At 39.7% G+C, this 16809-nt stretch overlaps 1 protein-coding gene across 3 annotated transcripts in view; it reads right to left on the reverse strand.

Moving 5' to 3' along the window:
• Window positions 1–405: 405 nt before the first annotated feature.
• GGCT (gamma-glutamylcyclotransferase) overlaps window positions 406–16809 on the reverse strand; it is a 35822-nt gene continuing 19418 nt past the window's right edge. The window contains exons 1-5 of one of the 3 annotated variants that reach the window (XM_060781842.2): window positions 12842–12983; window positions 8667–8850; window positions 8033–8178; window positions 2897–3032; window positions 406–589 (exon numbers count right to left, since the gene is read on the reverse strand). In XM_060781842.2, the coding sequence (XP_060637825.2) occupies window positions 443–589; window positions 2897–3032; window positions 8033–8178; window positions 8667–8834 (597 nt within the window). In that variant the 5' untranslated portion in view covers window positions 8835–8850; window positions 12842–12983 and the 3' untranslated portion in view covers window positions 406–442. Of the gene's footprint in view, window positions 590–2896; window positions 3033–8032; window positions 8179–8666; window positions 8851–12834; window positions 12984–16809 lie in introns of those variants that run through there. The other 2 variants (XM_067470216.1, XM_060781844.2) reach the window with 2 other exon arrangements.

Here is a 16809-nt window from a genome sequence, read left to right on the forward strand (position 1 = left end):
TATCTGAAATATTTATTGTGAAAATTGTTTTTAACCAACTTTTGAACTGAAATCAGGGAGGTGGCACTCAATGGTGGAAACAGAAGCTCAAGATACTAGCCATGACAAAGGAAACAGAAGACAGCTGTCCACTGAACGCAAATTCCTACCAGGATCCAGAAGGAAGACAAAACCAGCTTGGTGCTCTATTTTCAACAACAGACTGAGTTGGTGTACACAGACTCATAAAGTAAAACAAAATGTGTGAGCTATCAATTTGGCTCTGTTGTATAAATTATGGAGGCAGAAGACAGAAGCCAACTGTCGAATAAACACAATATATTTTGTAGCAGGATATCAGGAATACAAGTGCAAAAAAAGGATAATTTTATCTTCATATTAGAAAATTCAAAGAAACAAAAAAACTACTTTCTAAAATATTTTTTTTATTATTTTCTGTTATTTATTCTATTGCCTCTGATGCACTGAGAGCAGCTTTAATTTCATCAAACACCGGCACAGGTCCTTCGTAATTGTTTGTCTCTATAGCATCCAATTTCTTCTGATAGTCGACTGGCAAACCATTCTGCTTGGCACCCATACAAATGACCTACAGGAATAAAAACAGGTGTAAAATGCCATGCTTAGATTAAAAGATAAAAGTTTCCCCCGACAATAAGTTTAGTCGAGTCAGACTCTGGCGGGTGCTGGTGCTCATCTCCATTTCTAAGCTGAACAGCCGGCATTGTCCACAGATACCTCCAAGATCATATGCCCAGCAGGACTGTACAGAGCACTGATACCTTTCCGTCGGAGCAGTACCTATTGATCTACTCACATTTGTGTGATTTTGAACTGCTAGGTTGGCAGAAGCTGGGACTAACAGCAGGAGCTCACACTGCTCTCCGGATTCAAACTGCTGACTTTTTGGTCAGCAAGTTCAGAAGCTCAGCGGTTTAACCCACTGCACCACCAGGGGGCCCTAGGCTTAGATTAGATCTGTGTAAATAAAGAATTGGAAACTGGATGGAGTGAATACAGTAACTCAATTTCTGGATGCCATGTCCCAGAAGCATTCTCTCCTGATGTTTCACCCACATCTATGGCAGGCATCCTCAGAGGTTGTGAGGTCTGTTGGAAACTAGGCAAGTGAGGTTTATATACCTGTGGAATGTCCAGGGTGGAAGAAAGAACTCTTGTCTGCTTGAGGAAAGTGCAAATGTTGCACTTGGACACCTTGATTAGCACTGAATGGATTCCCCCAGGCAGGAAGCAGCCAGGCTTTGAAGCTGCAAGCCCATTCAATGATAATCAAAGTGGCCAAATAGAATCATGTTTGTGTTAGAACAATATTATGCAACCAAGGAAAGGCAAAACATAACCCTAGTTACTAGCTTTCAGAATACTAGTTTTAATGAAATCTGTAAAACTAGAAGAATTGAAATGTATGAATTGGGAAATATATTAGTTATTCAGTCCTGGCATCATGCACTACCTACAAATGCTGGAGGCTGTTTGTGCAAGTTAGGTGTTGAATAACTATTCCAGACAAGCAAAAACACTTCTGGAATTTGGAGCCTTCCCGGATCTTACAGGCTTTGCTGGTTCAGCTTGTTCTATATTTCAAACATATCTACATTAATATCTGCTTCCAGAAATGTCTGGATGCAACTTTCTCACCTCTACCTGGGTAATAAGTCAGCGGTTTAGAGAAAGGAAAAAGGAAGAGAAGTTGCTACATTTCTGTTTTCTCCATTTTACAATGGACCTTGCCCAAGACAGGAAAGTGGGAAGATTCACCATTCCTTGAGCCATCTTATATAAATAAAAATGTAATGTTCATTTGTGGGATTAACATAACTCAAAAACCACTGGATGAATTGACATCAAATTTGGACACAATATACCTATCAGGCCAATGAGTGACCATCACTCATAAAATCACTGAAAAACACAGTGGGAGGGACTTAAATATATACACATACAAAACACACATACACACATATATACACAAAACACATATACATGCAACACGTGACAGGCTGGCTAGTTGGTAATAAAAATAATGCACACTTTGTATCCCCTGTGGTATGATTCCAGGTCCTCTGCGAATTCCAAAATCCACAAGTGCTCAAGTTCTATTATATATATAAAGGTAAAGATTTCCCCTGACATTAAGTCTAGTCATGTCCGACCCTGGGGAATGGTGCTCATCTAAGCCGAAGAGCCGGTGTTGTCCATAGACACCTCCAAGGTCATGTGGCCGGCATGACTGCATGGGGTGCTGTTACCTTCCCAAAGAAGTAGTACCTATTGATCTACTCACATTTGCATGTTTTCGAACTGTTAGATTGGCAGAAGCTGGAGCCTAACAGTGGGGAGATCATCCTGCTCCCTGGATTTGAACCACCAACCTTTCGGTCAGCAAATTGAGCAGCTCAGCCATTTAACCCGCTGTGCCGCCAGGGAACCCTTTATGTACTATGACATATTAAAATGACATCCCTTATCTAAAATGGCAAAATTAAAAGTTTGCTTTTTTGTAATTTAAAAAAAAATCAGGTGTGTTGAATACATGGCTGAAGAATCTGGCTGTACTTCCTATAGGCAGGAAGTTGCCATGAGAAACAACAAAATGGTATTTGGAAGTCTCAAATATTGTGCACCCTCTTCTGAGTTCCCCCAATCACAAGATAACTTCCCAGCAGCCTTTACGTCAAACTCCTATAAAGGCTGGACTGCTTATTACTTTGTTCACAAAGTTCTTATCAGAAAGTCAAGTCTTGAAAGAAACACAAGTTCACAGAAGAAGCTATCTGTTTACATCCATACCATGATTTATATTCAAGGGGAAGATGTTTCAGACAAGTCACTAGCATGACATGTTACAAACTTCTTGTCTGACTCTCATGTTTACCTTTTTGTAATGTGGAGAAGGAAGCCCAGAAACGTAATTATCCATTTGGTAACTTCGACACTTAAATACTTTTCCTTCTTGAGATGTAACAGTCACTTCAATTGGGACATAGATACCCCTTTCAACGCCCTCTTGTCTGAAATAGAAGACATGTTTCTCAAATAAAAGCAATTTATTTTGTTAAGAGGCCTTTTCAAAAGCAAGACATCATTTAGTACTGAACCATAAAAATAAATAATGAAATACTCTATCTCTTTTTTGTAGTTTTTGAAACTCGGAATATTGGCAATGTTCATTTTTGTATTTGGTATTAATTTTATAGTTATGACTGTTATATTTTGTTTGATGTGTATTGTTTTGATGTAATTTGTTAATGTCTTTTGCTGGCTTTGAATGTTTGCTATATGTGTTGGAAACTGCCCTGAGTCCCTTTGGGGAGATAGGACGGTCTACAAATAATAATAATAATAATAATAATAATAATAATAATAATAATCCCAAGTGTAGACTCTGTAAGGAAGCAGATGGAACAATAGATCAAATCCTCAGCTGCTGCAAGAAGATCGCACAGACAGACTACAAGCAGAGGCATAATACCGTTGCTCAGATGATTCATTGGAACTTGTGCCACAAATACCATCTGCCTGTGACAAAGAACTGGTGGGATCACAAGCCTGAAAAAGTTACAGAAAATGAACACATCAAACTACTCTGGGACTTCCAAATTCAGACTGACAAGAGTTTTGGATCATAATACTCCTGACCTCACAATCGTGTTAAAAAAAAGTATGGATCATTGATGTTGTAATCCCAAGAGACAGCAGGATTGAAAAGAAACAACTGGAAAAGCTGACACAATATAAATATTTAAAGATCAAACTGCAAAGACTCTGGCACAAGCCAGTAAAGGTGGTCCCAGAGGTGATCGGCACACTGGGTGCAGTGCCTAAAGACCTTGGCCTGCACTTAAACACAATTGGCACTGACAAAATTACCATCTGCCAGCTGCAAAAGGCCACCTTACTGGGATCTGCACACATTTTTTGCCGATACATCACACAGTCCTAGACAATGGGAAAGTATCTGACTTGTGATCCAATACAACAGCCAGCAGAGTGATCTTGTTTGCTGTGGACTCAACTTGTTGTGTTTCAAATAATAATAATCATCATCATCATCATCATCATCATCTAGATTAAGAGCTTTCTGAGTTGCAAATTGCAAAAATTTGGTATTGAGCTAAACAGGACTAAAAAGGAAGTATAAAATAAGGTGGTAATTTACACAGCATGTCTAGAGAATTGCTCATCAGTCTAGGCCACATAATAGTCCTGCTAATTCCTTGTTTGAATTGCATTAGGATCAGAAGCATATTATTGGTTCTGAGGCCAAAATAATGGATTTTGCTATGATTTGTGTATAAGTCCAGGTTTGTTCCACCAAGACAAGGAAAGCACCAATGTTTCCTTGGAGGGTCAGCCATCCCTGGACCCCACTACGGCAAAAAGAGGGGGTCGGTGCTATTTTTAGATATTCCTGGGATGGACTAAACCTTTGCCTTTTGCTACCTTCCTCAGAGAAAGGGATGGTTCCTTTTTTGATAAGATTTAAGATACAGTAAGAAGGGTCCCTTGGTGGTGCAGTGGGTTAAACCGCTGAGCTGTTGAACTTGCTGACCGAAAGGTCGGCGGTTCAAATCCAGGGAGCAAGGTGAGCTCCCACTGTTAGCCCCAGCTTCTACCAACCTAGCAGTTAGAAAACATGCAAATGTGAGATCAATAGGTACTGCTTCTGCAGGAAGGTTAGGGTGCTCCATGCAGTCATGCCAGTCACATGACCTTGGAGATGTCTATGGACAATGCCAGCTCTTCAGATTAAAAATGGAGATGAGCACCACTCCCAGAGTCGGACATGACTAGACTTAATGTCAAAGGAAACCTTTACCTTTACCTAAAGGTAAAGGTTTCTCCTCCAGTAAAGAAGAACTCGGGCCTCCTGAAGACCTTTCACTTCCTTTCAAGTATTTTCTTGCCCAGGCAAGCAAGTACCAAATTATCTGCTGGTTTACACCACAACATGGTTTCAAGATCTGTGGTTTTATGTGGGCATGCCCTTGGAGAATTCTCAGAATAGGGAGCATTTGCAAATACAACGTGATTTAATTTATGATAACTGCCCAAGTCTTAATAGTGGGGTTTATTTAAGCAGATTATTTCACTGCTAGGTCAGATAATTGTATCTAGGAGGGGAAAAAGCTAAGCACAAAGCATGCTTTGATTTTAGCTTATACGCATGTCAATTTCTCTCACAGATGCTTGATACTGTACGGCAGGGCTACAGTAATGACCAATGACTCAGTTCAATGACAAAGCCATCTATTTCTACTGTCTCATCCAATTTGAGCTTCCACAAATTTGACTTCACACCAGCTGTTCTTTATTGGCTGCAGGAGATAACAAACTGCAGAGCTTTCTAAACATTTCCAGTTGGTGACACACCTTTTAGACATGCATCATTTCATGACACAGTAATTCGGTTTTACAAGCAACGTAAAGGTAAAGGTTTCCCCTTGACATTAAGTCTAGATGTGTCTGACTCTGGGAGTGGGGCCCATCTCCATTTCTAAGCTGAAGAGCTGGCATTGTCCATAGACAGCTCCAAGGTCATGTGGCCAGCATGACTGCAAGGAGCGCTGTTATCTTCCTGCTGAAGCAGTACCTATTCATCTACTCACATTTGCATGTTTTCAAACAACTAGTTTAGCAGAAGCTGGGGCTAACGGTAGAAGCTTACCCACTCCCCAGACTCAAATCTCTGACCTTTCGGTCAGCAAGTTCAGCAGCTCAGCGCTTTAACCCGCTGCACCACTGGGGGCCGCATTTACTAGCAAACCAAAGGTTAAAGCAACCCTTCAAAGAATTACAGACACATGCATATGTTCTAATGATGAAATGAATGGGGACACAACATATCTCATGAAAAACTTTCAACTGTATATATTATTTAAATATAGGATTTATTGCTTACTTCACATAGATTTATTACATTTGTACCACACACCGGAGCCGCAACAAATGGTTTAGAAAGCTCTAGAATAAATAGTGTGAGGCAGGTCTAAGGTTTGACAACAGGAGTGTTATAAAAGTATTTAAAAGGAAGCGACAAACTTTACCTGGCTTGATGATGGAGAAATGATTGTTTTAATCTGATTTAGGTGATTTGCTTTAAATGTCACAATTATATGCAAACTCTACCTGCTACATAATTTCTATTACATGCCTTCACTGACACTGCCTGCCTTTTAAGCTTTTAGTAAGTGCATATACGTAGCTTTGGTTCCTCCCTGATTTCATTTTTCTAAATAGCCTGTCTTCAGTTTTTTCCAGCTACACATTTTGGGTCCTACTGTACTGTTCTTCAACCAGATGGTCAAGTTAATTAGGAGTGTTGCTGTTGTGTGTCTTCAAGTCGTTTCAGATTTAGGACAACTCCAAGTCTATAGTGTAGGGTAGGGGCCAGATAAATTACCTTTGAGGCCCACATTTGACTCATGAGCCTTAGTTTGGGGACTCATGATATAAGTGGAGAAATGTATTTAGATGACCTATAACTTCCACTGTGTCAATTTGATGTCACATATTGACATTATCCCCTTATACGAAGGTTATCCAGAAAGTAAGGTTACAAGGCATGTAGCTCTTGCAGGGAATTTTCGCGGGAGAAGTTGGTTTTAGGAAGCTGGCGGAAGTGAACGAGCAGTGCCAGTCGTCAGTAGCTCATTCACTGGCATTGTGGTGAAGGTTAGAGATGAATGCCCTCATTCCATTTCTCTCCAAGTGTGAAGTTTGCGTTATAATTTGCTACCTAAATGCTAAGGGCATGAACACAGCTGCAATTCATCGTAAGATCATTTCAGTTTATAGAGTGAACGTAATCTCAAGACAACATGTGGCAAAATGAGTACAGAATTTCAATTGCGGAAGGACGGAAATTCTTGATGAAGACAGAAGTGGATGGCTGTCTGTTATGACTGATGCCGTGACTTTAAAAGGTGGTGGGAAACTTCTATGACACAGGCATCAAAAACTTGTCCCACAGATGATAAAATGTATTGAACCAAATGGTGATTATGTGGAAAAATAATTTAATACATGTGCTATAATCCAGGGGTCCACAAACTTTTTAAACAGAGGGCCACATCACAGTCCCTCAAACTGTTGTAGGGCCGGATTATCATTTGGAAAAAAAAAAGAATGAATTCCTATGCACACTGCACATATCTTATTTGTAGTGCAAAAGACACTCAAAAACAATACAATAATTACAATGAAGAACAATCTTAACAAATATAAACTTATTAGTATTTCAATGGCAAATGTGGGCTTGCTTTTGGCTGATGAGATAGGATTGTTGTTGTTATTTTGTGCTTTCAAGTATTTTCAGACTTAGGCTGACCCTGAGCGAGGGCCGGGTAAATGACCTGAGAGGGCCGTATCTGGCCCCGGGCCATAGTTTGAGAACCCCTGCTATAATCAATGCAAGTTTTATTCAAATATATTCATTTTTGATATTTTAAAAAAAATCTTGTAACCTTACTTTCTGGATATCCCTTGTACAGTGTGAACATTGCAGTTAGAGGGAAACAGAATGAGGACGCTCATCTCTAATCACCACAATGCCAGTCGATGAGCTACTGACAACTGGCACTGCTCCTTCACTTCCTCTGGCTTCCCGCTTCATGGCAATGGTACCAACTTCTCCCGCAAAAAATTCCCCGCTTTCTAACCTTATGTTTTGGATAACCCTCGTATTACACAGCCATCCAACATGGAATAATGGTTTAGGTATTGCACTAGAACTTTGGAGAACATGTTTTAAATCCTTGGGTAATCTTGGGCAAGTCACATTCTCTCATCCACAGAGGTAAAGCACCTCCAAAATAGTATCTTGCTAAGAAAACCTTGGGATACAGTTGACATAAATCATAAATGACATTACAAAGAAAAAGTTTGATCTTCCTTTTCAGTTTGCTAATAGTTTTGGTAAAGTATTTGCACATCCCAATGAAGTGTTCAGAACGAAATCCTAACAGCACTCCAATAAACTGAGAAAATGCCACAGAATAAAGTCACTCACTGATCAAGAGAGCATAAATCACTAGTGTTCATTTTCCATATGATTCCCCACACTTCATCGCTCGGAGAACAAACAATAGTTGCTGTACTTCCATGCCAAGACGAACTTGGTTTGCCTTGATAAGAGCCAAAAGCAAGTTTATAATCCTATGAATTAAAACAGAAAAATGATTAACCACCATTTATAGACTTCTTGGCACAAACATAATACAATTAATTTATAAGTTTGCTCATTAAATCCACAAAACTGGAAAAAGAAATGTTATTCTTTAAACATATGTCTACGTTTAAAAATTCATTTAAAGACAAACTTCAAGGAGATAGAAAAAAAACTAAGAGCAGGAAAAGAAACAGATTTCAAGTTGAGATGAGCCATAATTCCAAGATCCAACAGCTCATGCAAGCCTCATATTTTAAATGTTTACATTAGAATTTTTTTTCCAGTGGTGTTGATGCCTAAATGCCAGATGGAAAAAGCTATACCTTGTTAATGACTTTCTGCATTAAAAAAACTCAGAAGGATATTTGGTAGAAACAAAGGGTGTCATACAACACATCTGCTACATACAAGAGCCCCAACTTCATCCTAAAAATGTCTGATTTTTTTTTAAAAAAAATCAAAATGCAATACCAACCAGAAGATGTGCCAGTGTGAGAAAAGCCACAGACGGGTTTCTTAACATTATCCTCTCCCGCAACAAGTTACTACCGTAGGCAAAATATAGGAAGGTTCCATTTAGGCAGTTTTGGACACCCAAATCTCTTCCTGGTCCAGAACAAGCACAGGTCTGTAAAGCTTCCATCTTTTAGGAAGGTGTCCTAATCAAAGAAATCAGAAATCAGTAAGGCTCTAGAAAGTAAAAAAACAGAGTGACATCCATAAAATTTTATTAGATGGGGTTTTTTTGCATGTTAGTCGTCTATACACTTATGTGTTGTTGTATATGCTTAATTATGTATTGTTTGCTTTATATGTAGCACCTTGAAGTGCTTCTGTGAGCTGTCCCAAGTCCCTTCGGGGAGATGGTGGCGGGGTCGAAATAATAATAATAATAATAATAATAATGACACAAAACACAGTATGCCACAGCAAACTATCTATCTATGTATATATGGATTATTATTATTATTACTATTATTAGCTGTACCTACCACGTATTGCTGTGGCCAATCTTCCCTCCTTCTTTTTCTCTTTCCTTCCCTCTTTTTTCCCCTTCTTCTTTCTTCCTTCTCTACCTGTGTTGTTCCTCTCTTCCTTTACTCTTTGGTTCCATCCTTCCCTCTCTTTTTCCTTCCTTATTTCACTTTTTTATTTCCTTCTCTCCTTCTTTCCTTCTTTTTCTCCCTCCTCTCTTTCCTTCTCCCTTTCTGTGTATTGCATGTGTATATATGCATATATGTGCATGTATATATTTGTGTATATATGTGTGCTTGTGTATATTTTGTGTATGTGTTTTGTGTGTGTATATATGCATATGTGTGTATATATTTGTGTTTATGTATATATATATATGTGTGTGTGTGTATGTGTATATATGTAGTTTTGCGCATGAGTTGTAATGTATTTTTTATTTTTTGGCTTTTCAAGTCTCTTCTGCTGTGTTTTTCAGCATTTTATGAGTGATGGTCACTCGGTGGCCTGAAAGGTACACTGTGTCCAAATTTGGTGTCAATTTGTCCAGTGGTTTTTGAGTTAAGTTAATCCCACAAACGAACATTACATTTTTATTTATATAGATTATTATTATTATTATTATTATTATTATTATTATTATTATGTACCATAGCATTTGCTTCCACACAGATTCTATGAAGAGAAAAAAATAATACACTGTATATGGAACGCCCTTCCTATGGAGATTAGATCGGTTTCTTCGCATTTAGCATTTCGGAAAAAAATCAAGACATGGATATTCGAGCAGGCATTTGCAAATACTGAGTAACGGACATAAGAACGGAATCAACTACAAGATGGATTGGACATTGTTTTAATGAGTATTTATTGAATTATGTTTTATCACAGCTGTTATGATTTTATTGATGTTAAAGTTTTTATATTGTAACTGTGTTTTTGCTGGTATTGAATTTTGCCTTGTAAACCACCTTGAGTCGCCGTAAGGATGAGAGGGGCGGTATACAAATACTGTAAATAATTAAATAAATAAATATCCTTTTCCTATTGTTATAGTGGCCTCTGGGCCAGGTATTTATATGTAAGGAGGGGGCTATTTTCAAATTGTCACCTGCAGTTGTATGTGTTCAGATACACTAAAAGTGAAGCTTCATCATCTCCAGCTTTACTTTGACTGATTTTCTGTCCTTTTTTCTGGGCAGGTTTTAAGAACACAGTCAACCTGAACTACCACACCTGCATATAGTTTGGGGGATTGTGGCCTATTGTTCTCCCCAAATTATTTTTGACTGAGCCTCTCTGGCAAAAATTTGTGAACAAGGAAACCTCTCAAAGTTGCAATTTAAGGGACATTTTTGCAGAATATAACACGAAGTTTTTTAAAAAAGGAGGTATTTGGCACATTTTCATACCAGACAATGATCAGAAAAACAGAGCAGGGAATTTACAAAAGAAGTATTCCGCTAACATTAGTTTCAAAGAAGCTCTTCATCTTAAGGATAGAACTGTATGTGCTGTGCCGAGTCAAGGTTGCCTTTGATATTGGAAACAATATCTCTGTGAAATAGGTCACAAGCATTTCTATATTCATCCCATTCAGAATTGTCTGCTATTGGTTCAGACAATGAGAAGCTTCCTGAACTAGTCCCACCTGCCTTTTAACAACAACAACAACATTTTATTTATAATCTGCTCTCTCCCTGGGGAAAATTGCAGAAACTTTGTTTTTGTGGGAGATCCAGTAGCACATTTTGCTATAGTTTTTCAAAGGATATCTCATCAAGTCTCAACCAAATCAACATAGTTTGTGGCAGCCACAAAAATAAAGTTTCTGGAGTATATGTAACAACTACCTTTAAAGTAAGTACTACGCAATTAAACAGGAATAACACTTTCAAATTTTGTTATAATAATAATAATAAACTTTATTTAATACCCCGCCACCATCTCCCCAATGGGGACTCGGGGCGGCTTACATGAGGCCAATAATAATAATAATAATAATAATAATAATAATAATAATAATAAACTTTATTTAATACCCCGCCACCATCTCCCCAATGGGGACTCGGGGCGGCTTACATGAGGCCAATAATAATAATAATAATAATAATAATAATAAACTTTATTTAATACCCCGCCACCATCTCCCCAATGGGGACTCGGAGCGGCTTACATGAGGCCAATAATAATAATAATAATAATAAACTTTATTTATACCCCGCCACCATCTCCCCAATGGGGACTCAGGGCGGCTTACCTGAGGCCAATAATAATAATAATAATCGTCATCATCATCATCTTTATTTATACCCCGTCACCATCTCCCCAATGGGGACTCGGAGCGGCTTACATGAGGCCATGCCTGAACAACAAATTACAAAACAACAAGATACAAATTACAATAAAATAAACAACATAACATTAAAGTATAAAACATAAAAGCATATAAACAATATATGCAAAACATAAAAAAGCAGTAAACCAAGCCGATAGTAATCGGTGCGGTTCAAATCCGGGGAGCAGGGTGAAGTCCCACTGTTAGACCCAGCTTCTGCCAACCTACCAGTTCGAATACATGCAAATGTGAGTAGATCAATAGGTACTGCTTTGGCAGGAAGGTAACGGAACTCCATGTAGTAATGCTGGCTACATGACCTCAGAGGCGTCTACGGACAACGCCACTTCGGCTCAGAAATGGAGATGAGCACCATCCCCCAGAGTCAGACATGACTAGACTTAATGTCAGGGGAAACCTTTACCTTTAATTGGTATGGGTATTGGGCTATGTGGTGGCCTCCCAGTTCCAGGGCTTCCCCAATGAAACCGATTATCTAGATCCAATTCAATCAGGTTTCAGTTATGGGACAGAGACAGTTTTGGTCACTTTGATGGTGTCTCTACATAGTGTTGCCCTCTTGGGTCTACTGGACCTTTCAGTGCCTTTCAGTACCATCTATCATACTAGCCTGAGCCGTCTAACTGGGATGAGATTTGCAGGAGCCGTTTTCCAGTCTCCATTCCTTCCTGAAGGAGCAAACCCAGAAGGTGTTGCTGGGTGACTCCTGCTTTTGTTTTGTCCTCCATGCTAGTTAATATGCACACGAAACTGCTGGAAAGGGTTGTCTTAAGAGTTTTGTCATCAATATGCGGCTCTGCTATCCTTTCCCACTTCATCCCAAGGAAACTATCTTAGTCCTAAACTAGTGCCTGACACCAGTAATGGACTGGTTGAGAAAAAACAAATTGAATTAACTCCCATCTAGAATCTTGCTATGTCATCTACATGGGGCTTTCTTTGAAGAGCAGGTTCAAAGAGTCAGACTGCAAATTGGGCAAATTACAGGACCATACTAGTGCATCTACATTGTAGAATTAATACAGTTTGATGTCATGGCCAATGGTATGAAATTTGGGGAGAGGTGGTTAAGAAATAAATTATTGTTGTTGTTGTTGTTGTTGTTATCGCCTTCCTTGCAAAGAGTGCTGGTGCCTCACCAAACTACAACTCTCATGATTCCATAGCACTGAGCCATTGCAGTTAAAGCGGTGTCGAACTGCATTAAACCTACAGTGTAGATGCACTTCCCAGTTCTGCAACACAAGCCCTCCCTTAGGCACAGGCCATTTCGTTCTCCTGCCCAGACAAGCCTTTTTCCCCGAGTCGAAACCTCTTGCCTTCTCTCCCTTTTCAGCCCAGAATAAGGGCCCATTCCTCTTCTGGGCCCAAACCGACCCGATGGCCCTTTTCTCCCCGCTTCCCCCTTCTTTGAATCTGCCTCTGCTTCCTCCTTCTTCACTCCAGAAGCCGCTTCTAGCAACTCGGCAGCTAAGACCTGCAGGCAACCTTCTCGACGGAGCCATCCGATTGGCTAAGAGCGCCGCAAACAGCGCCGCCGTCGTCTCTGATTGGCTAAAACGGGCCAGAGGGTCCTCTCCCGCTTCCCCCTTGTGGTCGGCGGAGGCAGGCGCAGGCGCTTTAGAAGGCTGCTGAGTAAAAAGGGCAGGCCGCCTTCAGCCTATCAAGGCTGAGCCTCCCTTATCTGAAATGCCTGGGACCAGAAATGCTTGGATTTTACATTGTCATACACATTATGGGGCCCAAGTCTAAAGGAGACATTCATTACTGTTTCATAATCTTTTTTTAATACTGGTTTTCAACCACTTCATTGGATGTGTTGCAATAGCAGACTCCCGGGTTAGTTTAATGTTTACACCTTATTTTATTAATATTTAATGTTTATTTTACTTAAGTGATATTTGTCTTTACTGCTCTAATGTAGCACAAATCCTATGTAAAATCATACTACTTATTTTTGACATTAATATTGAAATCTGAAATATATACAGAAAGTCTTTATTTCGAGGTTAAAAAGTTCAAAGGCAATTTTGAACAATGTTTTGAAACAATGCTTATTTATTTATTTATTTATTTCATATCAAAAGCATTGCATAAATTAGTATAAAAACTGATAAAAATAGAAGGAGCACAGGCAGCTAAATATCTTTTGACCAAAAACGGGCAACAGCAATGGCATTTTCTGTAGCCTCCAACAATTCTTCCTCTGTACATTAGGCAGGGCATAATGGGCAAGCATACAGATGCGGAGTTGCTTGTTCTGCTCCACCGTTACACAAGGTGTGGGATTCTTTTAGGTAGTGCCATTTTGCCAGGTTGTCTTTTGATCTGCCTACTCCACTTCTGAGTCTGTTCAGGGACTTCCAAGTTGCCCATTCTTGGTTTGCCCCTGGAGGAAGACCCTCATGGGGGGGCCATCCAGTTGGGATTTATTAAATGTTATAAATTAAGAAAACTCTAAAACTCTAAAATTATAACAGCAAATAAAGAACAACACTCGAACATAGGGGAACTCCAGACAAGAAACAATCAGGGACAGCTAATCACCTCTCAACAAAGGATTGTCCCAGGCAGTAACAAGCGACACCAAAAAACTATCAGGCCATCAAATGCTAATCAAGGTGGCCAACTGAAACATTCACACATAGCTCCAACAGACAAGAGTTCTTTCCCCCACCCTGGATGTTCTACAGATATTCCAATATTCCAATTTTCCTAGTTTCCAAGAGGCCTCACAACCTCTGAGAATGTCTGCCATAGATGCGGGTGAAATGTCAGGAGAGAATGCTTCTAGAACATGGTCATACAGCCTGAAAAATTTACAACAACCCAATCTTTTCCAACAGCAGAAGCATATAACAATGGTACCATTCATGTGTCTCTGACCCTGAGCTATGGAGCCACAGGTGGGCTTATCTACTTGCATGTTACTTCTCTGCATGCCTGTGAGAAATTAGGGAGTGAGAGAGTGTGCACATTACTATCTTGCAGCTTGTATCCTTGAGCAATAGAGAACAATCATTTTCCTCTGTGGCAGCTTTTTCCAAGTATCAGCAATCTCTGACAAGCAAGGCCTCTTTGCAAATTATGGGAGTTGCAAGCATTAGAAAATTACGTTTTAAAAGCACGTCTCTCTCACAGTGGGCCCTTCCACACAGCCCTATATCCCAAAATATCGAGGCAGAAAGTCCCCATTATATGAGTGTGGGCTCAGATAACCCAGTTCAAAGCAGATATCGTGTGACTTTCTGCCTTGATATTCTGGGATATAGGGCTGTGTGGAAGGTCCCAGTGAGGCACCAGCACTGGTCGGGAAGTTGAAAGACTTTGTGAAAGTATAGCTTCCAGATTGCATAGCACTGAGTCATGGCCGTTGATGTGGTGACAAACTGCATTGATCCTACAGTGGGTCCTTCCACACATGTATGTATAGAACCCAGAATATCAAGGCAGAAAATCCCACAATATCTGCTTTGAACTGGGATATCTGAGTCCACACTGCCATATATTCCAGTTCAAAGCAGATAATGTGGGATTTCTTTCAGTTGTGTGGAAGCGGCCTAAGTCCACACTGCCATATATTCCAGTTCAAAGCAGATATTCTGGGTTATATGGCTGTTTGGAAGGACCTACTCACCACAGTGGTTTTCTAGTTAATTCAAAAGGGTTTTGATCAGATTGTATATGTACAGGGGAACAACCAGAAATAATTTCTGTGAAGGCTGATGAAACTTAAGAGTGTTGTTATCATTGTATCATCTTCTTCTCAGTTTGGGACTCAAGAGGATTAACAGGAGTTAAAACAAACATAGATTAAGAAGACACCGTCTGTGAAAGTAGAAAAGCAATCAAACTATAGGAGAATTAAAACCATGCAAAAATAACAAATAGAAATCTGACACATTAGACAAAGCTTGTTTCCCTTTTTAAAGAACTCAAATGTCTGCCAGGATGAAAAGATCATTATCCGCTTGCAGAAAGATAGCAAGGAGGGTGTGAATCCAATTTCTATCCTTCAGCCATTGGGGATTGGAGGCTAAACTGGAAATCATCATGGTTTAGCAAAGGAATTTATTTTGGTTCACATGCAGGTCTGTTTTTCTTTTCTTTTCTCTCTTTTGCTTGAGGACAGAAAATTGTAGCTGTCTGTAGTCTGCAATGTAGCAAATGAACAACATGCTGGCAAAAACAACAAGCTAAAGAACAAAGAACATTCCTAGGCTAGCATAGGAAGATACAGAGTTTGTTATTCCTTGGGATCAGTTCCTCTAAGACAGTGTTTCTAAATCTTCCTAATGCCACGACCCCTTAATACAGTTTGTCATGTTGTGGTGACCCCTAACCATAACATTATTTTCGTTGTTACTTCATAACTGTAATTTTGCTACTGTTATGCATCGTAATGTAAATATCTGATATGCAGGATGTATTGTCATTCGCTGGACCAAATTTGGCACAAATACCCAATACGCCCAAATTTGAATACTGGTGGGTTTGAGGGGGTGTGCGCCTATTGTCATTTGGGAGCTGTATTTGCTGGGATTTATTGATAACCTTCAATCAAAGAGCATTCTGAACTCCACTAACGATGGAATTGAACTAAACTTGGCACACAGAACTGCCATGACCAATAGAAAATACTGGAAGGGTTTGGTGGGCATTGATCTTGAGTTTTGGAGTTGTAGTTACATCCAGAGAGCACTGTGGACTCAAACAATTATAGATCGGGACCAAACTTGGCACGAATACTCAATATGCCCAAATATGAACACTTGTGGAGTTTGGAGAAAACAGACCTTGACATTTAGAGTTGTAGTTGCTGGGATTTATAGTTCACCTGCAATCAAAGAGCATTCTGGACCCCACCAATGATAGAATTGGGCCAAACTTCCCACACAGAGCCCTCATGACCAACAGAAAATACTGTGTTTTCTGATGGTCTTTGGCAACACCTCTGACACCCCCTCATGAACCCCCCCCCCAGGGTCCCGACCCCCAGGTTGAGAAATGCTGCTCCCAGATATTTGTATGTACCCTGATAAAGTTTAGGCTTATACCAGCCCATAAAACAACGGAGAACTGCATTAGTAGATTTCTCCCTCAACTTTTCACTTTCCAATCCAGAACTGAATTTCCAGATAGTGGCGGGAGAAAAAAAGAGATCAACCCAAAGACAGGGAAATTTTGATCAGTGGATCAAAAACCAACTGCATATCACTAAAACAACTCAGCTCTTTTGGTTCCAACTTTTCCCTTATTTAACTATACTTCTTACTCAGCTTCAATG

The sequence above is a fragment of the Anolis sagrei genome, chromosome 6, assembly GCF_037176765.1.
Source record: "Anolis sagrei isolate rAnoSag1 chromosome 6, rAnoSag1.mat, whole genome shotgun sequence".
In the NCBI taxonomy this organism is placed as follows: domain Eukaryota; kingdom Metazoa; phylum Chordata; class Lepidosauria; order Squamata; family Dactyloidae; genus Anolis; species Anolis sagrei.